Source organism: Apium graveolens, chromosome 2 (genome assembly GCF_009905375.1).
Source record: "Apium graveolens cultivar Ventura chromosome 2, ASM990537v1, whole genome shotgun sequence".
Lineage (NCBI taxonomy): Eukaryota > Viridiplantae > Streptophyta > Magnoliopsida > Apiales > Apiaceae > Apium > Apium graveolens.
Genome location: NC_133648.1, coordinates 78,404,775 through 78,426,906, shown reverse-complemented (window position 1 = coordinate 78,426,906; position 22,132 = coordinate 78,404,775). Strand labels below are relative to the sequence as shown.

The window sequence follows — 22,132 nt, the reverse complement described above, 5'->3', positions numbered from 1 at the left end:
CCGCAAATATGTAACTCGTAAAAGTGATTACTATATATCTTCAGCGATATTTTATTGTTCACAAAATCGAAGAATCAGCTAACATCTATAAAGATATAACTCGTAAAAGTGATCACTATATCTCTCCACCGATATTTGTTAATAGAATCAAATCTTTAACTTCTGGAACTAAGAAGAGGGGGGAGTAAATCGTTAGATTAACATTGGCAAATAAATTAAAGAATTAAAAGATTGCATTTTTTTTTATTTTCTATTGGAAATAGTTTGAAAAGGGAAGGAAGTCTGGTCTTTCAAAGAGTGACATATGCAGTGTCCTTTTCCCTATCACTGCATCAAAAACACAGCTTTAAAAAGGCCTCCTCCCCCATGTACTTATCTCACCACACTTCAATCATCCTACTCAAATCTTCTCCTTGAACATTCCAACTCTGCCACATTTCCCTTTCACTACTTAAAATACCCAAGCATGTCCACCCCAAAAACTCCTACAAAATTCAGCTCCTCTGACTCTTCCACAATGCCTATTCCAATGGGATTTTCCATACTTCAAAGAAACACATCCCCACCTCAACTCACTGAGCGAAGAGGCCGTCGCAAGCAAGCCGAGCCAGGCCGTTTCCTAGGCGTCAGACGTCGACCGTGGGGGCGATACGCTGCAGAAATCAGGGACCCTACAACTAAAGAAAGACATTGGCTTGGAACATTTGATACAGCTCAAGAAGCTGCACTTGCTTATGATAGAGCTGCACTTTCAATGAAAGGCACTCAAGCTAGAACTAACTTTATATACTCTGAGAACACTACTTTTCATTCTCTACTCTCTCCACTTGATGTTCAAACTTTGTTTCAGCCCTCCTCACATTTCCTCACCATAACTCAAAATAAAATGCCCACAAGTCAGATCACAACTTCATGTCAAGTTATTGCTAGTACTAATACTACTCCACTTCAATCTGACAGTATAAATGACACTTCATCACAATCTTCACATGGTTCTTCACCTACTGATAACTTCTTTTTCTCAAGTGATCATAACACAAACTCTGGTTACTTGGAGTGCATTGTTCCTGACAACTACCTAAACCCTCCATCAAATAACAATGCAACAAACAAAGATGATAATTTCGGTGGAGTCACAAGTGCTAATAGTAACAATTTCTCTGCATCAATTCCATCACAACTCTGTGATGTTAATGCATTTTCTGTTGTTGATGCAGTAAGTGTCGCTACGATGGCTTCGAATTCCGGAGATATCTCAAACATGAATAACAATCCATACTGCTATCATGAACTTAATGATAATTCATTCTGGCATGTTGATCAGAAGCCGTGGGAGATGAATTCTAATGAAGCAGAGGCAATGATTAGCAATCCATTACTGGTGGAAGATGCATGCATGGGACATTTGTATCCTGTGATCTCGGATAATCTAAGCTACGGTCCGTATGAATCGATGGTTTCAGTGAGTTCGTCGTCTGCAACTTGTTCATCTATGCTTCCTGCTTTTGGTGATAATGTGGTTGGTTTGGGATACTCTCCCTTCTAGTAGGGTTTATGATTTTCAGTCGTGATGATAAATTATTCAGATTATATGTATTATATATGTTCTAATCATTGACATTTCAAGCACCTGCCTTTATTTTGTATCATGTTCTATCATTTCCTACATGCATTCAAGATTTCAAGTCTTGGATATTGTAACTACTATATAAATATATTATAGAGTAAATGATTTGGTTGGTAAGGTATTTTCCAATATGTTTTTTATAAGTAGCCTCTGCACTACATCTAATCTCTGTTGGTTATATATAAGCAATACCTTGTACTGAAAAATCTCAACAGGATAAGATCTTTTAAGTTTATCATGATGTTTAGATAGATCTGTCAAAGCATAGTTCTTTAAGTCTGTTGGTCTCTAAAAGATTAAACTGACATAGATGTAGTCTAATTGGCATATTCATGTTATGTTAAAGCCTTGCCAGCTCTGAAAGCTTATCGGACATGTTACTGAACCGTATAAACAATAGCAATCGGAGGAATGCAAATAGAATATATCAATCAAAATATCAAATAATCAAAATTTCGAATTAACCACACTAATATGTATGATCTGAAAACACGTTTAGATCACTAAATCCGAAATCAACGTGTATACCAACTATCTTCACTCTAAATCTCATTTCATATCACTTGTACTCACTGGATCAAAAACAATTTCAGCATTATCTTTTATTTCATAGCCAACAATAAGAACCACGAGGAAAATATATAAACACTGGTTAGGATATTATGTGATCTAGACGTCAATTATAAAGGGGCTAATTGGTAAAAAAAAACTCCAGGATATTATGTGATCTAGAGGGCAATTATAAAGGGGCTAATTGGTAAAAAAAACAACTCCAGCAACTGCACCCTGGTACGGCAACATTCAGGTATATAGTTGTTCAAAAAGTTCACTAAGCATAAGAAATGCTTAGATTAAGTTCCTGTTTGTGAAGAAAACACAATACTCCTTAAAAGGAATGAAGTACCCTATGAAGGCCAATATAATTACTATAACACAACGCATCTCGATAAAACATACTACAATATAATGAAGAAGAAAATTCCTTCTTTTAATATATGGATCAAAAAGGAAGGATTACAAAGTCAAGATTGTCATGTGCATGATTGTATTGTATTTGGTACTAACTATAAAAAATTACACAACAATTGAAACCTCACAGCATAGCCATGCAACATATGGTTTCAAGGCAGCACAGTATAGATTTGCTTGAAAATAGAAGTCCCCGCAGCAGAGCCCAGACAAAAAGGTGGAACAACTATGTCTACAACTCGAATGTTCCAAAGCTTGTTTCAAGATATCATGAGATCGTATTGAAAGCTACACATGGGAATGGAGCAGTGTATAAAATTGTCTGATTTTCTTCTTATCCCCCTCTTTTCTAGAAAGGCTTGCAGCTTCAATAAACACAACAAACTCCAAACTTGGAGATATGGACTCAACTTTGATAATTTAAACTAAGTAATTTTTGGGGGGTCTTCAGAAGCTAGTTGAATGGATATATAGTATTGTTGGACATTTGAAAGTTGAATATGGCTTATTTATGATGAAAGTAATGGCCATATGAAATTATATGAACACAAGTGAGAGGAGGGTGCATGTAATAGATGTGACTCAAGGAATCATGAAGACTAAGTATGTAAGACTGCTGATAGAGGACTGCACAAAATTATAACAAAGGGTTCATATAATTTATGAAGAGGTATGAATATTCAAGAACATGCTCAGCCTGATGAGTGAACCTCACTTATATGAGGTGTACTGCTACTACCAGTGGAAGGGGTAGAGCTCTGACCAGGTTGCTGGATACTAGATTGTGGAAGGGTATCGTTTCTTGAAAAGGTAGAACCAACTGAACCAGCAGCTGTGCTTAAAGGAGTAGACATTCTGGTTAAAGTTGCTTCCTTATCAGGCTTTAGCTCTGACGATGAGGATGATGGGGCTAAGGTAGCCATTGACGAGCCGACCGGGTAAGGAGCAACAGGCATATCAGTAAGAGAAGATGCAGAGGGACTGTAACTCAGTGTTGACATTGGGTGATCAAATTTGCAAGAATGCCCAAATTTGCATATTCCGTTCAGTGCATAATGAGAACAAAGTGGTGCACCCTAGTAACATAACAAAATATGAGATTAAGTATAGTCTAGTAACACACTCAAACAATATCCATTCACATTTATGAATGTTATAACTGCATAGCCTCAAAACCTAACCATGACAACAAACCACAGCTTTGTAAGAAGTCCATCTATGTGATATAATTATTTTAAAACTTACCTCTAGGCTCTAGTCCATTAAACAAGGAAACATTTTAGCATCACAAACCTCGGATGCTGTAGTTTCTGGTAAAAAGACTCTTTCGCAACAGATTAAATTGCACAAATTAGTTGATGTAGAAGTTGTACTCTTTTAATTTCAACACCAAAGTTAGTAAAATATATACTTGTTAAAAGAAAAAATCATAGTGAAGCAAACATGACAAATATAAATTAGGTATATATCAATATGCCAAAGCAATAGATACTACACAATTTTATAGCAGATAACACCGTCCAAGACAAACCAGTTCAAGTAGTTAGTAGTTAGTAGTCAACAATACACAACATAATAATAACATCAAAAACATACATATAATCATTCAAATTTAAAATTTAAAAAGAAGGAAATCATATATTTAATTTAAAATTATCTACATTAATTTAAAATCCACTTGTAGCATATTTATCAAAAATGCCTTAAAGATATGAAATCATAAGCTATAAGGTGTTTGTCGTAAAGATACTATCAAGTGTGTTTTGGGGGTAAGGTCATTTACAAGAAATTTAATTGCTCATGCACACTTTTGTCCCCGTTGATCCACCAGACTATAAACTATATTCCACTTGAACTCTTGTTACCAAGGATAGTATATCTTATCGTTGATGAGATCCCTTCATAAATACAGATAAAATGATAAATTTAATATTTCGTCCTGAAAGCGCAAAGCCCGAAGGGCTGAAAAAGCATAGTTAACTGGTGCTTAAGCTTAAGCTTAAGCGCCTCTTTTTCTTTGTAAAATGTGCTTTTTCTTGAAGCAAATAAGCAGAGGAATCCACTTTTTTGTTGGGATCTGAGCTTATGCGTGTTTTCAACCAGTAGTAGTTCTTACCTATTAGGGCTCTACAGGTTTTAATGAAAACACAACACATATTTAGGACCAGGGTAAACACTGAGAGCGCATTCATTTAAAATTAAGATTACTTTAAAATTAAGATTACTATGCCGGTTATTTTCGGTGTTAAAGAGAAAAGCTCGTCACATATAATTAGAGTACTTCCGGCAATTAGCTTCCAGATACAAGGTTCTTTACAAGATTCTCTTTTTATACAGTATCATTGGCACCAAAGGTTAAGTAAACATTGACATTCATCCGGTTATGATGACAATTAATGGCCTCTTTAAAAATTCATGGTACATGAATGAATCTATATGTGACATTATCAAGCTTTGGTATAATATTACATAACTACCTGCAGAACCACACAATTACTGTTTGAAGAATGACAATCATCTTAGGGCTAAAGGCTCCCCCTTTGTTTGCCCGCAAAAAAAGTTGATTTTCAAAAATATTGAAAAATAATTACCGCAAAAATTATTTCCTCCATTTGACTATCATGAAAAAATTATGAGAAAATGGTTTCCTCTTTGAAAAGGCTAGTCATTTTCCAGGAACTCATAAGCTTTTACAATGGATTTTCCTCCGGAAAATGTTTTATTATCTTGAAATCAAACAAAGGGTAGAAAACATTTCACGGAGAATACAAATGTCAAAACAGAGGAAAAGTTAGGAGATTTCCTTCAATAATAAAATCAAAGGAAATTTTTACATAAATTGCAAAATTTTAGTATTCTTATTCAAAAAAGCCTATCAATGCAACTGCAAGATGAATAAACTAGTATATATTTCAAGACAAAAAGCATATAGGCTATAGCATAAACATTAAAACATGCAAAGTCATTTGAACCTAAGAGCCTACACACATAGGTTTGTCAACTAGACACGACATCAGCATACAATTCAAAAAAAACACCCAAAAAAAGTCTCAAAGAAGGTTTCAACCTTCTGTATAACCACTTGGCTACAATTTATGTATCAACGCATACTCGCTCTTCTCTTACCAACACACAAATACATATGTAATCAATCATTAAACGAAAATAATAGTGATTTGTGATAGCTAGTAGAAACTAATTTAATATCCATAAGAAAAGCAAAGAATTCGAAATAACAATGTTCAGAAATTCACCGGACGTAAAGGAAGACCCATGGGACTGAGGACAAAATTGGTTTTCGAGGCACTCCATTGTGGTGGATGATGGTATTTGCATGACGAACCAAATTTGCATTCCCCTGTTTTCATGTAATACTGACACTCAGGCTGACCAGGTCTTTCGGGAAAAGCATGTTCTTTCTGGTTATAAGCTGAATGCCCAGCAGGAGATGTCATAGGAAGAAAAGGACTAGCATAGACAGGAGCTGTAGAAGATAGCTGTGACATTCCATAAATAGGTCCTGCTCCTGCATTGGATTGAGCACTTGGAGACGCAACTGGACTCAGAGGTGCCTGTAAAAAGTCATTTGAAAATTTAAAACAATAAATATACTTTTATTTACATTGTTGGCCATATTGAGAAGATTACAATGCATACCTGGTAAGGATTCCAGCCGGCCATGGGAACCATCCCCGGGGGAAGAATTACTGGACCATATGTCCCTTGAACATATGAGCCTGGAAGAAGAGTAGGCCTTGCAACTGGCCAGTTACCCGTAACAACCCCATACTGTTGAGACGGTGGACCAGGAGACTGCATGATTGGGTAAATAGGGGATGGCGCTGCTGCTGCTGCAGGCAAAAGTCCACGAGCAGGAATATGTAAGCCATCTGGATGTGGGTGATGGAACTTACATGTCACACCAAACTTGCATTGCCCTGTTTTTAAGTAGTACAAACACTCTTTCTCACCCTGTTACAACAGCAGAAGTTGTAAGACAACTCAAATTTTAAAAGAAGATGATATGTCAGAGATTTTTAAATAAAAAGCAGACCGGACGTAGTGGATATCCAGAGACACTTATTGCTACTGAGATTGCAGATCCAACTCCATGTCTTGGATGATGATACTTGCAGGAAGCACCAAACTTACACATTCCCGTCCTCATATAGTACTACAAGGTTAATATGAATATCATAGTCAAACAAAAGGAAAAGTTTAAGAGAAACCCATATATAAATTATTAACAATCAAATTACGAAGTGAAGATATATTCTCATAATGCTAAATATATGAGAAAATATCCTAATTCATGTGGCTAACTTAGAGTACAGAATACCTGACTTAAATTTATACAGTAAATATCAAGTTATTTATAATTGTTTAAACAAAATGCATGTGTTTTCGACCTAAAACTATAGGCAGTTATTGCAGCCTAGCAAACAAAAAGTAATATATTTAGCATTTAAGAAACTTCATATTTCAGGTAAGGAATCTTTATGTTAAATTAGAAAGCGTGAAGCGGTTTGTAAAATCAGCATCAGTCGAATCAATTAGTGAACAGCATATGTGCAGACAAGTAAAATCTTCCTCATAGAGTATAAACATTTACCAAAATTGTGTTTCCATATATTTACCAGTTGAATATAACAGTGTCATTACGTTGCAGAATGCTGATACGATAACCAAAGGGTGGTTTACTAGGAAATATCCCCAAACAATATGGAGACCAGATAGAAAATTGCCAAGCTAGGATAGCATATCTATCGCGAAGGGCACAAGTAACAAGTAAATGTCAGATAGCATATATCTTTTTCTCTATAACCAATGCACAGGAGAAATGATGAAAAGAATTATTACTTTTAAATTCCGAAGATTACTTTATTTTTTAATTATCACAAGTATAATCAGATAAAAATGAGTGAAGAAAGATTAGCAATTCTATTTTGTTAGCACAGGGACGAAGTAAAGAAAGGATAAGTTATGATCAGAAACACTAGAGATGCTCAATTTCTATGTTTGAAAATGCAGAATGACAAATTTTAACAGAATCTGTCAATGCATGTTCACTTTCACATATCTGGAATATGTGTTAGGTATACAGAAAGAACATTTCACTATAACAGAAAGATATCATAATCAGCAGAAAAGAGATGGAGGTAAGAAATTGCTAAAAAGAAGTTCTCTGGATCTATGGAAACCAGAAATTACTGATGTAAAAAAACAAATGAAGAATATTTATATAGAAAATTAAAGGTGGGCACATTAAAAAGGTATGCATTAGGTAGATAGATTCTAGGAAAATCCAAATGCAACAATGTCTGTCTTTCAATCTCAAACATACCAAGTTTTTACTTTTAAAATGTCCAGACGAAACAGAGTAAAGGACGAGGACAAGCCAGAAGCACTGAGATGCACTCTATATACGAGGGCACATTGATGAGAACAGCAATAAAATAGTAACAACAATAAAAAGAATGCATCTTCTTTCACTATAATTAAAACTTTGGTATTGAGGATTTGAAGTAAAGTATAAATGAGGACATAGCTTTATCACAAAAAATGGGAGAAAGTAGGAACTTGCAGATAATGAGCCCCTAAATATTTGGAAAACATAGTTGCAACTGAAGTAGAAGACGAAATAAGGATATTTTTATATAGAACTAGAGGTGGCTTCATTTTTATAAGCTAAGCATTAGGTAGAAAATCCTAGAACAATCATACAGCAATATTTGTCTTACAAACTCAAACATCAGCCTGTTCCAATCTTTAAATGATGTAGAGACGATATAGAGATCAAATTTTTAAATAATGTAGAGACGATATAGAGAAAAGGACGAGGCATAAGTAGAGAAACCAAGATTCACTCAATATATAGAAGGCACAATAATGAGATCATCGATAAAACAGTATCAACAGAAAGTAAGAAACTTAGTTCATATCAAAGAGTAAGTTTCACTAATGAAATCACCTGACAAACAGGTTGGCCAACTCGCTCCGGATACTCCCCTCCACTAGCCCTCATAGCACCAACAACCTACCAGCAGATACAAATAAGATGTATCCAATGCAAGTCAAATTATTAATCATCAAAACCTAAACTAAAATTCCATACACTCTAACTCCAAACAAGTACTCAACGACAACATTTCATTAAAAACCATGTGAAATCAAACCAAGTTAATTATGCAAGAGCAGTAGGAAATCTAGACCAGAATCCCACTACAGATCAAACAATAATAAGATCAAGATAGATACTCCCCCGTCCTCATTAAAAAACACTAGATCATAATTAATTTACCACATAAACCGCTATGATCACATCAATTCCGATAAAACCCCAACACAAACACACAAATTACCAAAGATTACACACTAACATACCAAATTCCGATCACGGGGATGATTAAACCGACACCTCGAACCATAACCACAAAACCCTGTCCTCAGATAATAGATACAATCCGCCTCATCCGGCCTCTCAGGATACGAATCATCACCACCGCCACCGCCACCAGCACCACCTAGTCCTAACTGCCACATAGGCTCTGCATTTCATAAAATCAGACAAAAATGCAGCTTAAAATTCAACCTAAATAAAAATGAAATTTACAAACAACTCACCTTCCAAGCCTGTTTCACCACCCGGAGAGCTCCATTCTGCCACCGGATCCGGTGATGAACCTTCTGTCGGTTGCAACCTTTCCATAAATTTCTTTTGTATCTATACACAATCTAATATAAATACTCGAAGATATCAATATATAAATATCTCTATGTGCATTTAATTTTAAATACACATACAGATTGAATAAGATGTATCTAAAATCTAAAATTTAATGTAAAAAAACCATGTATTCTGTATAGTTTTATGAATACATATAAAATAGTAAACAGAAGAGAGCTGAATGCTGGAAAAATCAGAAAGAAAGAGCCAAGAAATGGGCCCTAGAGATTAATTTATAGAAAGAGAAACTTCTTCAGCTTTCTTTCTTCATACTCTCTCTCTCTAAAACTCTTTGTGTATGTTCTTGGTGAAATGTGAACACCTCACTCATAAAGTGAGTTTTTTTTAATTTGTACAAGAATTTAATTTTTTATTATTACATGAAATTATTGTTGTTGGTTTTGTAAGGGTGGTAGTTGTTGTACGCGCCAGTGACCGACCTTAAAAGTGTAAACAAGAGTGTATAAGTAAAGTGAGTTAAAGTGAAACAGTGTTGTGTTTAGGTACATAGGTGTCCTTCCGTTTCCTCATTTGGACATGTGTCTAGGAACATGTTAAACTACCACTTCCAATTTTTAATTTACTTTTTAAAATTGAATTCAAACAAATCTAGAAATCAGTTAAATAATTTGTCTGAAAGTTAAAATTTGAACACCTTTGTATTTTTTATACTATGAATCTAAAATTTCAAATATGTTAATATATTATGACTATTTGCAAATATATTTATATGACTTATATGAACCCTTATATTTTTAATTTTATGTAAATAAAATGTAATATATAATATACCTACCTACTTTTACGTGTTACAATATACGTCCATTTTAATTACAACAAAAACATAGTGCGAGAAAAAAAACATTTTAAATATATAAATAATGTAAAAGTGTTTTTGTAATTTCAAAGGTTAGATAAAATCATTTTTCACTTATGTTAAATATATTATAAAGTCATGCTAACATTTTGATTGTGAATCACAGTTGTTTATTTAAATATTTAGTTAATTTAAAATTAATCAATGAAATAACTAAAATTTATAAAAACTATACATAAAGGTCACAATATAACACTTATTTATTAAATCTACTTTATTCACCGTCATTAATAGTAACTAAACTAAACTCATTTCTTGTTACCTTATAATTTTGTATGTACCTTATAATTTTGTATGTCTTATTACCTTATAATTGTGTTGATCACACTATGTTTGTAAATTAATTTTATTGTGCAGACTTTGTTTTAAAAATTACATTCAGAAGGTTGTAATTAAAATATCGAATCTACTCGCTTATGTCTTCAAAATCGACAATTAATTTCCCGATTACTCGTTTTCAATATACGAGTCCTCGACCAAACTTGCTTATATCCGAAGAGCGATTTTTCATGCTAAGTTAGTGACAAACCCCTTACTGAGTAATGGATTGGATCGAAACAACTTTCTTGTCAAAACAATTTTTTCTTGTGCGGAATCTCTATAGTCAATTTTTTGTTTTGTTATAAAATCAGAAGGTGCTGCCTTTGGTACTATTCTTATTTTATACGATCCGGGAACTTTCATAACATTCTCGTGAATTTGTTTGACAGCAGATCCTTTTGATGTTATACATCTTCGTAATAAAGATGGAGTGAAAACATGAGTTATCTTTTCAAGTATTTATAAAATCCTGAATCATATGTCCAAAAGAATAGAATACTATACATTAACGCCGATATCTTAACCTGGTCCATCCCGTGAAAACGATTTTTTTCTTTTTATCCCACCTCGGATTTACAAGTACTAGTTTGAGATTTCCGAATTTTTAGAACACTAGTTATTAGTATTGTAAGCAAGCTAAAGCCGGTAACCGTAATACATTACATTTTAGCCACTAATAATAGTCTGTCACTAAATGTTCGAGATAAAGTTAACATCCGATTTTTCTTGAGATTACGTAGTATTAAATTTGTTAAGGATACTTATATTTAATAGCTTTATTTTTATTTTAATATTTATTCTTGTTTTATAAAATATTAGCATCTGAGTCGGAATATTTATGGCATGTTTTTTTTATCTTTTTGTTTGTTAATAAATTTCTTTTAATTTATTCTTAATTGTGATTTTCAATAAATTACGTTATTTTATTATTAAATTTAAATTTCTTTTTTGTTAATTGATTACACATGCACACTTCAGGGATCGAACTCTTGACCTCTCGTAAGGGGGACAAGAACTCAACCCCTGCACCAACACTCCTTTGACGGTTAAATTTTAATTTGTAACCAAGTTAAATTTTAACCTGTAATCAAGTTAAAATTGATGTATATTTTCTACATAACAATTTTCCTGTTTACTTTTGTTATTTTGATTAGGGTTTTTTATTATAATTTTTTTGTGTTTTCTATTTTAAAAAATAGACTATTCACTATTTTCAGTATTTCATGTTTCTTACTCTGTTATCAGTCGTGTTCTACGCAGGGTGTAATTGCTGGGCAAAAAATTCAATTAAAATCGAAATGAAACCAAAATTGGGGAAAATGATAAAAACTGAACCGCGTGAAACCGATCTGAAATCGAAAAATATAAATCCGAACAGATTTGAGTTGTCGGTTTTGGTTTTACGTTAAAACTAAACTGATCTAGTTAATAATATAAATAAATAAAATATGGGTTTCATATAAATAACTTATATAATATATGTGAAACAAAAATATCTATTAGAAGACTAGCTTATGTTATGTAATAGTCGTCCTAACCAGAAGGATTTAAATAGCTATAGATTTATCAGTAATGCTTGTAATTTTTAGAGGTAATCGGTTATTCAATTGTCATGGAAGACATCTCGTTGCAAAGCCCTTCAATACAAATTCAATTGTTAATTTTTTTTATGATATCATACTGCAGATAGAGTCCGGATAATGTACATGTAGCCGCTGAAAAGTAGTTTTTGTTAGGCATGAATTACAACACAGAGCGGAGTGAATGTGTTTTCTTAATTTTCTTGATTATCAGATAGTATTTTTTCCTTTTTGAAACTTAACAGCTAGATATTAATTTGTAGTGATAAAAGACTGAATGTAAAGACATAAGTAATTTATCAAAACTCACTTGATTTATATTAAATCAATTTTTTTGTGCTACAAATTTGTGTTCTTGAATGATAAGAACTCAACTACTTCTCTTGAGAGAATACAAAATTTATAGATCTGTTTTGTTACATCTGAAACAAAGGACATGTGACATTTTTATTGAATAATATGCACAGCTTACAAAGACTACACTAAAATGGACTAACACATATTCTAAAGTCTATTTATCTATTTCCATTTTTATTGCAGCAAATCTTCATACAATCTAACAGGTCTGTGACCCTTCTTTGTCCAGTTCATCTTGACCCTTGATCTTTCATTCTTCAAATTGCATTTATAGACTTTTCAATTTAATGATAGAATTGTTCATTTACTGATAATCTTGGATCTTCAAGTTGTCTGTATTCTGAATTTTGAGGCTGTTGTCGAGATCTATTTTACTGTATAGAGAAGTCACGTATCGATATATAGAATGACTTATTAATATCTCTACTTCTCTATATGTACTATGACTTGTCGAGACCTCCAGTTCTCTACAAGTATATTGACTTGTCGATATCTTCCAGTTCTCTACATAGGCTTTTGACTTGTCGATATCTCCAGTTCTCTATAAGTAGATTTTGACTTATCGATATCTCTAGTTCTCTACAAGTAGATTTTGACTTGTCGATATCTTTAGTTCTCTACATGGACTTTTTGACTTGTCGATATCTTCACTTCTCTACAAGCAGATTGACTTGTCGATATCTCTTTGGACTTCTCTATAAGTCATTTTTGACTTCTCGACATACATCTCTATATTTCTTGATCTGTCACTTGTCGATATGTGACTTAGAACATTTTTCCAAAAATATCATTGTTTAATTATAAGATTCTACACTTTTTTCTGAGGCATGATCAGGATTGATCTTCTTCCATAGTTTATTCCTTAGCTTGATGATTTTTCATAGAAAAATCTTCCAGTCTAATCCCTTTAACACTTTTACAGACGCAAGAAATACAAATACAAAATATAATAAGATTATCATATAATTGATTTTTAGGGTTGTTAGAGTGATTTAGTCTTGTTATATATAGGCATGTCTTGCAAAATAATTTCCCCTAATTTGTGAGAAGATTACTTGTCACAAATCCATGCCTGATAACAAGACTACCCCAAGCTAAAATTTACATAAAAGACTAACAGATTGAAGAAGTACATGCTTTATACATTCTTGCAGTTACATTTAGAATTAAATTTACAAAATCATCTAAATTTTTTATATCCTAGTTATTCTCTAATCAAATCCTTGAGTTTGACAAGAAACTCAAGTTCTTCAATTATTCCAGTCCCTCTTAGAGATTCCACTAGTTTGAGTCATTCATGTAGTGAGTAACTATCAAGATATTTTATCATGTACCTTAATAATTATGAGTCTTGACATTTAGAAACACACCATCAGGAAAAACTCTACTCAACCCTTTAGCTTTTAGCTCATTTAACCTTTGCTCAAACATTTCAATTTCCTTAGCATATTTCATCTCATTTTTTACCTCTCATGCTTCTCCCTTGCATGCATTTCATCTCATTTTTAACCTTCTAGCTAATTCAACCTTCCTCATTCTGGTAAAAGCATCTTTTCCATTCATCAAGCTAATTACTCTTTCAAGCTCTACTGTTGAGTAATTTTCAATTACTTCTTTGTTAAGTAAGTTAAATTTTCCATATTTATAGTAGATTTCACATCTCCCAAAGTTTCTACACAGACTTTGACTATGTCTTCAGCTAATTGATTATTGTAGACAACATCTGATATTTCTTCTGAAATTGGTAGAAAATCCTCTTGATTGAAGCAGTTCCACAGAGCACCAGTTTTAACTTTTATTTGCTTTGGTTTTCTTCTAGTAGAATTGAAGTGAGTTTTGATCGGAGGTTTGAATGATGGAGGTTTTGACAGTTTCTTCGGAAAGATTTGGTTGGCTTGAATATGTATCTTAAGTAGGGAGTTGGTCGTGGGTTTGTAGAGGTATTTAGGCTTAAAGGTTTGGATGTATTGACTTTGTGTTTAGCTAGAGGCTTGAGTTGAGATTTTTAGAGTCTTGGATCTTTGGCTTATAGGTGTTTTCTTGGTGTCTTTGCCATCTCTTCCATCTTTCTTCATGTCCCTCATCTTTCTCTTTCTTCTGCTCATTTTGCCACCTTTTGCTTCCTTATGACTCCCATTGTTTATGCTTGATTAACTTGGATTTGAGCCAAAATATTTGTGTTCATCTTTTTTTTTTATCTCATCATCATCCAAGTCATCATCATTTTTATTGATTTTGGTTTGTGGTAGCATGACATCTGCATTTTTCAAGTATCTTGAAAAGATCTTGATCATCTCATCATCCTCATGTGTCTTGATCTTTTTGGTCTTTAACTATGTCTCAATAGTCATCATCGGCTTCTTATTTGACATGACACAATGTTTTGGTAATTGAAAGTGTCCGCATCTCCTAGTGTTATGGCATAGTTAGGCCACTCATTTGCTAGGCTGTAGATAGGCTTCGGGGAAAGTAGTTCATGTGGAAAAAGAATGTCCTATGGACTCATCACTTTAACTTTATTGCTGAATATATCAAGTTCCGAGGCTCCTCTTAATCTTAGAAAGGAGATAGAGACCTGCATGCACCTATCAACTCCAGAGTCATTTACATTCACCACAATTCTCTTCTCCCTAAACATTTGTCTAGTGACATGTACCACTCTCAGGAAATTGATATTGTTATTCACAGCCTTCTTGTAGATGAAATTATTGAAGTTGAGCGAGACTCTTAGGCCTTCAAGAAAATCGTCAAACTCCTCATCAAGACAAGGGCCTTCAGCTTCCATTTGAGTATTTCAATCCCAGCATCATCTTCACTTTGACTTGATTTTAGTCTGGGCTCTATCATCTCCCCCTTAGGTTTGGCAGCAGGCAAGTTGATATTCTGAGGAATTTGAGCCCTTACCATTTGAGGAGTTTCCTGAAGAGGGAATTTCAATGCACCCATGATAGCTCCCAAAGACAAACCTGTCTGTAATTGAAAATATTTTTGGGAGTTTATTAGGGATTTAATGTCTTGTTATTGACTTTGGACCAGAGTTGTTAGTTGAGAGACTTGAGATGTCAAGGATGCATTAGATGCTTGAAGTTCATTGACGACTTTGTAGAGCTTGAATTTTATGAGATGAAGAGGTGGAAAGAGCAGTTGTAGATGTTGTAGAGATAGTTGTACCAAAAATATCCTGCACCGCCCTTCTAATTTCCTCCATCATCAAGGCTGAAGGCTCATATCTAGCTTTATGAAGTTGATCCAATTTGACCTTGGTGTCATTGTTGTTGGATATTTGTTATTGGATAACTTCATGTAAGGCCATAAATGATTCTTTGAGATACTTGATGCTGGTCTCAATCCCAGTTAGACTGAAAGTGGCCATCTTCTCGATAAATTTGTTGAATTTATTCTTGATCTCTATTTGAGATGGCACAAGTTCATCTATTCTGTCACCCACCATCTTCTTAATATTCTCTTGATGACCATCCAGAGTCTTCTCAAGTGCTCTTCCAATAAAGTGGAAATCCTTTAATTGTGATTTATATACCTCTGTGATGGCATCATATACCTCTTGTAGAGTGAGTAATTTGGCATTGTTACTCAATATGGTGACATATCTTCTCTGATTCTAGCCAAAGCCTCTTCCATTTCAATGCTGAAGTCCTTTGGCATCCAAGCATCTATATTACCATCTTGTTTAGCTTCATCTGCAATCTTTTTCTATTGGTCTTCAACATCTTCTTTGTAGGATAAAAGAATTACTTGATATTCTTGGTTAGACATATCCATGGTAAGTAGTTGTTGACTAATATAGGCAAATCCTGCAAGTTGGTTTACAAGAAGATCACTCATGGTGGTAGGTTGAGCTTCAATATTCTGTAGCCATTGAGAGATGAGGTATAAGGGTTGTGTAGATATGGAGGGTAGGTTTGTGTCTAGTTGGATTTTGGTTGAGGCGGATGGGATGGTGTGGAGTGTGGTACCTGTAACCGGAATTACAGTTGAACTCACAGTTGAAACTCTGGTATTGACAGTGTGTTGTTCATCTGGTAAGTGAATCTCCATTTGAATTGAAGGGGAGTTGACCAGGTTACTGTCATGTACCATGTCCTCAAACCCTTATTCTTCTTGAAAAAAGCTGTCATTTGAATGTGTTGTTGTACTTGGTTCCCCAATAGCTGGATCATTGGCAATTGGACTCCTAGCTTCAATTATCAAGACAATTTTAGCTAGGGTTTTGAGTGAGTTATTTTTTCAAGAGAAACCTTCAATAAAATTGAAGAGGATTTGAGTAGCTCCCCCTCAAGAGTACTACCCCCAAACCTTGTAGTCTATGAAGACTATTGTGCACATGAAGGTGCATTGGAAAGTATAACCACATGGTCTTCAGTTAAAACTGATGAAACCCCTGTGTTTATGATGGTATCATCAAGGTCTACCTCAGCATGTAGCCTCTCACCATCCAAAGGTGGGTTCTGAGTGGTGATCACAGTTTCAAGAACTGTGTCACTTGATTTTGGAAAAGCCTGAGAGGTGGATTAAATCTCTTCATTGAGTAAAGAAGAAATTTTTGAGTTAAGATTAATGATGTTAAAATTGAGTGTTGGCAACTCCCTCTAAGTTAAAGAGTGAGTTTTAAATGATGTGCTTTCACTCAAGTGTGTTCCATCCAAATTACTTCTTTCACCCTCTTAAGAGTGCTCAAGAGGTAGTGCGGACTCATTACAGATTGCACTTGGGGAGAGTGTTTGTTTCAATGATGACATCTTGTTGAGAAGATGTCACTAGAGTCTGTTTAATTCTCATATTTACAACTGCATCTTTTTTAGATGATGTAGAGGTGGTCATGTGAGTGGTTATATCTGTCTTCTTTTGCTTCCTTGGTTTCTTGACCAGGTGACTCATTTCCTCACTTTTGTCTTTTTCACTCTTCTCGCTCTCAGGTATGACAGACAAGCTAACTTGTTTTATCTTCTTTTTAAAAGCTCCACCCTTTTGAGAAGATAAAGCAGTTGGTTTGCTAGCTTCTAGTGTTTGAGAAGAAAGGTTTTCCGTTATGGTAGGCCCATGTGGGTTGTCCAATTTAGGTTCTTCTACATGACCAGAGGTCATAGCTGTGCTAGATATTGCACTGCTTCTCATGTCAGGCATTGGGTAAGGGTAAGTTCTAAATTTCTCCAACACAGAGTCAGTGATTTTTAGACTTACCTTTACCTGGTTCTTTGTATTTAGTGATCCAAATAGAATTTTGGACATTTGTTCATAAATGCCTATTTAATTAACATATATACCTTCAATTAAATGTATGTTATTTACTAATGATTAATAGTAAACATAAATACCTCCAACATAGGGAAGAATGATTCTTTACCTCTACTTACCAAATGCATGGTTAGCCTTGTGCTTAGCTCCTCAAGAATCAAGCTTTCAACATCTAGATGCTTGTTGCATGCCATTGAGTACACCATCTTCTGTACCACACTTGAGATGTTGGCATAGCCAGTCTTTCGGCATGTGAATGCCCTGATAATGGAGTCAAAGATAAAAGACCACTTCCTTCTCAAGTTCTTCTTGTTCAACCTGGCCATGTCAATCTTCTCACCGTAATTGATGAAGTCCATGAATTTAACCAATTCCTGAGTAGTAGGTGCTTCAATCATGTTGTTAGTAGAAATGCCCAGAGCTTTGTTGATATCATTTGTATTAAAATCAACAGCCACACCCCTAATTGTGCAATTGACTACCATGGAAATTATTTAATTGTCATTGATATTGGTGTGAATGACTGCAGTATTCCAGAACTCATTAAGAATATCCAAGTAAAGCACTGGGTTGGCTGTTAGTGCTCCTGCTAGATATGAATCAGCTATAAATTTCACAAAGCACTTAAAATTTTATGGTGCATGTGATGGGTCAACAAATGCAAGGTAGTTGGTTCTATCCTTGGGAATAACAACTCTTACAGTGTTTGAAGCCATTTGAGAGATTGGGTTTCAATGGGTAAGAGTTTTTGAAAGAGAGAAAGCTCGAAAAGTATGAAAATGGTGAAAATTTGCAGTGATTAGGTTAATTGAGATCTCGAAAGAGTAAAGAGGGGCTATATCGAGATGTCTGGGTATTTATAGTATAGAGGTGTGACTTATCGATAAGAGAATAATAAACGGTTGAAAAGTTATGTACATAAGTCACGTGGCTTGTAGAGAACTCATGACGATATGTTATTTTCTTGACTCTTATCGAGAACTAGATAGCGACATATCGATATGTTGTACAAATACCCAGTTTGTCCTTTTAGGACTGATTTATTCTAATTTATATTGAGAATTCAACATAAAATTAGAATTGATTTTATATTAGAAGTATTTTGCTGAAATAATTTATTGAATTAAGTTTTTTCAATTCTGAATTATCGAGAAATCTAAATTTTAAACCGTATAGAACTCTATATCGATAAGTATATCGAGATCTCTACATTGCTTGTCGAGAATTCATGAAAAGGACTTATCGAGAACTCTATCGAGAAGTCATTTAAAGACTTATCGATAAGTCATTTAGACTTATTGAGAACTCAGTTCTCTACATAGTTTTATTCTTACTGGCCTATGTCTTATACTCCCTCCGTCTCACTGGATTCTTTACATATTTTTTCCTCATACTTGACACACATTTGAAGGCTACTATAAAGTATAGTTCAATAATTTATTTTTAGAATTTTCTTTTTCTGTATAAAAATTTAAACATTATATTCTTATTTAAAAGAAAAAAAAAATCAGAATTATTTAGGTAACCATACTTTACGGGAGCCTTAAAATACGTGCCGATCCCCCGTCCCCCTATGTAAAGAATCCAACGGGACAGAGGGAGTATTAATTTAATATTTTAATAATGTGAACTAATATTTGGACAGTTTTTCTTAGAATTAAAAAAATTCCAAGTTAGATTTATTTTTTATAAAAATAAATATACAGAGAATTATGAACTATTTATAAATCATATTCCAGTTAATTCCTAATTAAATCAAATTTATTTTTGATTTATTAAGAATTAATCTGCTGCAACATGTTAGCTGAGTTCTTGCCTTAGGATGAAAAATTTAGCATGTTAATTTAACTTACAAGTCTAGTGAAAGTTGCTTCATCCAAAACTTTAGTAAAAATATCAGCTAACTATTTTTTGTTAGAACAAAAACAAGCCTAATGGTACCATTTCCAGCATATTCTCTAATAAAATGGTACCTTACATCAATGTGCTTAGTTCTGGAATGATTAACTGGATTAGCAACAATATATATTGCACGTATTGTCACACATGATAGGAATCTTTTGTAACACGAGGCCATAATCCATTAGTTAATTTCTAATCCAAAGCACTTGAGCACAACAACTTCCAGCAGCTATGTATTCAGCTTCAGATGTAGAAGTTTATATAAATTGTTGTGTTTTACTATACCATGATACAAGTCTTTGACCAAGGAATTTACAGTTTCCATTAAACTCTTTATGTCTATCCTGCATCCATCAAAATATGCATCAGTGCATCCAACAGCTTCAAAACCGGTTCCATTGGGATACCACAATCCCAAGTTTTGTGTTCCCTTCAAATATCTGAAAATCCTCTTGACATCCATTTTATATGATTCCTTAGGATTTTCTTGAAATCTTGCATAGAGACACGTAGCAAACATGATGTCTGGTCTACTTGTAGTCAAGTAAAGTAAAGATCCAATCATTTCTCTGTTTCTTGATATGTCTACACTTTTTCCTTTATTGTCTTCATCCAATTTAGTAGCCGTAGACATAGGACTAGATGCAGGGTAACAATCCACCATTCCAAATTTCTTCAGAAGATCTTTGACATACTTAGTTTGACTAATGAAAATTTAATTATTTTTTTGGCCAACTTGAAGGCCAAGAAAGTAACTTAGTTCTCCCATCATGCTCATCTCATATTCACTTTGCATGAGTTTTGATAATCTTTGACACAACTTCTCAATAGTAGAACCAAAGATGATATCATCCACATAGATTTGAGCTAGGATAATGTCATCACCATATTGCTTGTAAAATAGAGTTTTGTCAATAGTGCCTCTAGTGAATCCATTCTTAATTATAAAATCTGATAAAATGTCATACCATGATCTTGGTGCTTACTTCAATTCATAGAGAGTCTTTAAAAGTATGTAAACCAAAACTGGAAATTCTGGATCTTCAAGGCCAGGAGGTTGTTGCACATAGACTTTTTCTTCTAGTTCACCATTAAAAAATGTACTTTTCACATCCATTTGATGCACCTTAAAATTGGAGTGTGCAGTAAATGCAAGAAAAATCCTTATTACTTCAAATTTGTAATTGGAGCAAAAATTTCATCATAGTCAACCCCTTCTTCTTGTGAGTAGCCTTTGGAAACCAGTCTTGCTTTGTTTCTTGTTAGAATACCATTTTCATCCATTTTGTTCATGTACACCCATTTTGTTCCAATGATACGTCTGTTTCTTGGTGGAAGAACCAATTCTCAAACTATGTTTCTTTTAAATTGATTTAGCTTTTCTTGCATAGCAGTTATCGAATCAGGATCAAGTAGAGCTTATTCAGTTTTCTTAGGCTCAATTTGAGACATAATGCATGCATGTAGGCACTCATTTGTAGTGGCACTTCTAGTTCTCACACCAGCATTAGGATCACCAATTATATTATCCCTTATGTGACTCCAATCCCATTTTCTGGTGTGATAATTTTGATGACTAGAGTTCTCTTCATTTTTCATTGGTGGCATGAATTGCAGAACCATCATCTCTTTCTCCACCTGAGTTTGTGCTATCAAATTCAGTGAGCTTCTTGCTTGAGATGAATTCTCATTTTCAGAATTCACTGGTTCACTAGTTCCTTCTTCTCTATTTCCTGCATTATTTTCAACTTCTTCTTTAGAATCACTGTTAAGGTTAAGATTATCTAATTTCAAAGCTTCAGCTTTATTTTCTTTAAGGCATTCCAAGCCTGGATACTCATCATCATCAAATGTCATGTCTGTGCTCTCCATTATCTTTTTTTGCTCTAGCACATAAACTCTGTAAGCAGTCTTTTCCAAAGAATATCCAAAAAAGTGGCTTCAAATACTTTTGAGCCAAATTTGCCAACATACTCAAAGTTGTCTTCTAACACAAAGCACTTGCTTCCAAACACATAAAGATGCTTAACTACAGGTTTCCTTTTTGACATGATTGAGTAGGGTGACTTGCTAATATTTTCATTCAACAAATATCTATTCAGATTATAATATCTTGTGTTAACAGCTTCTTCCCAAAAATTAGTTGGCAACTTGGCATCCTGTAACATTGTTCTTACAGCTTTAATTAGAGTTCTATTATTCCTTTCACCCACGCCATTTTGTTGAGGTCTTTTTGGAGCAGAAAACTCTTGAGTAATGCCTTTGTCTTTACAAAATTCACTTACTATGGAATTTTTGAATTCAGTACCGTTGTCACTCCTCAATTTTTTTGACAGGATTTTGATCTTCAGGTTGCCTTTCAATCTTCTTTATGTGTTCAATGACAACGTGTGGAGTTTCATCTTTTGAATGCATAAATTCCATCCAAGTGTAGCTTGAGTAGTCATCCACCATCACCAGTGCATACTTCTTCTTAGATATGGACAACACATTTACAGGTCCAAACAAATCCATATGGA

The 22,132-nt window shown here is 34.0% G+C and overlaps 2 protein-coding genes across 2 annotated transcripts; one reads left to right on the top strand and one right to left on the bottom strand.

Moving 5' to 3' along the window:
* Nucleotides 1-399: 399 nt before the first annotated feature.
* On the top strand, nucleotides 400-1,700 carry LOC141705992 (ethylene-responsive transcription factor ERF086). The gene has a single exon (XM_074508842.1). It carries the CDS (start codon nucleotides 467-469, stop codon nucleotides 1,544-1,546), a length of 1,080 nt encoding a protein of 359 aa, XP_074364943.1. The 5' UTR covers nucleotides 400-466; the 3' UTR covers nucleotides 1,547-1,700.
* An 856-nt stretch (nucleotides 1,701-2,556) lies between these two features.
* Nucleotides 2,557-9,629, bottom strand: LOC141707558 (zinc finger CCCH domain-containing protein 32-like). Its single transcript, XM_074510776.1, has 7 exons — nucleotides 9,221-9,629; nucleotides 8,981-9,144; nucleotides 8,568-8,633; nucleotides 6,651-6,770; nucleotides 6,254-6,568; nucleotides 5,851-6,168; nucleotides 2,557-3,672 (listed from the first exon to the last, which is right to left on the bottom strand). The coding sequence occupies exons 1-7, from the start codon at nucleotides 9,303-9,305 to the stop codon at nucleotides 3,289-3,291; spliced, it is 1,452 nt and encodes a 483-aa protein (XP_074366877.1). The 5' UTR covers nucleotides 9,306-9,629; the 3' UTR covers nucleotides 2,557-3,288.
* Nucleotides 9,630-22,132: the final 12,503 nt, after the last annotated feature.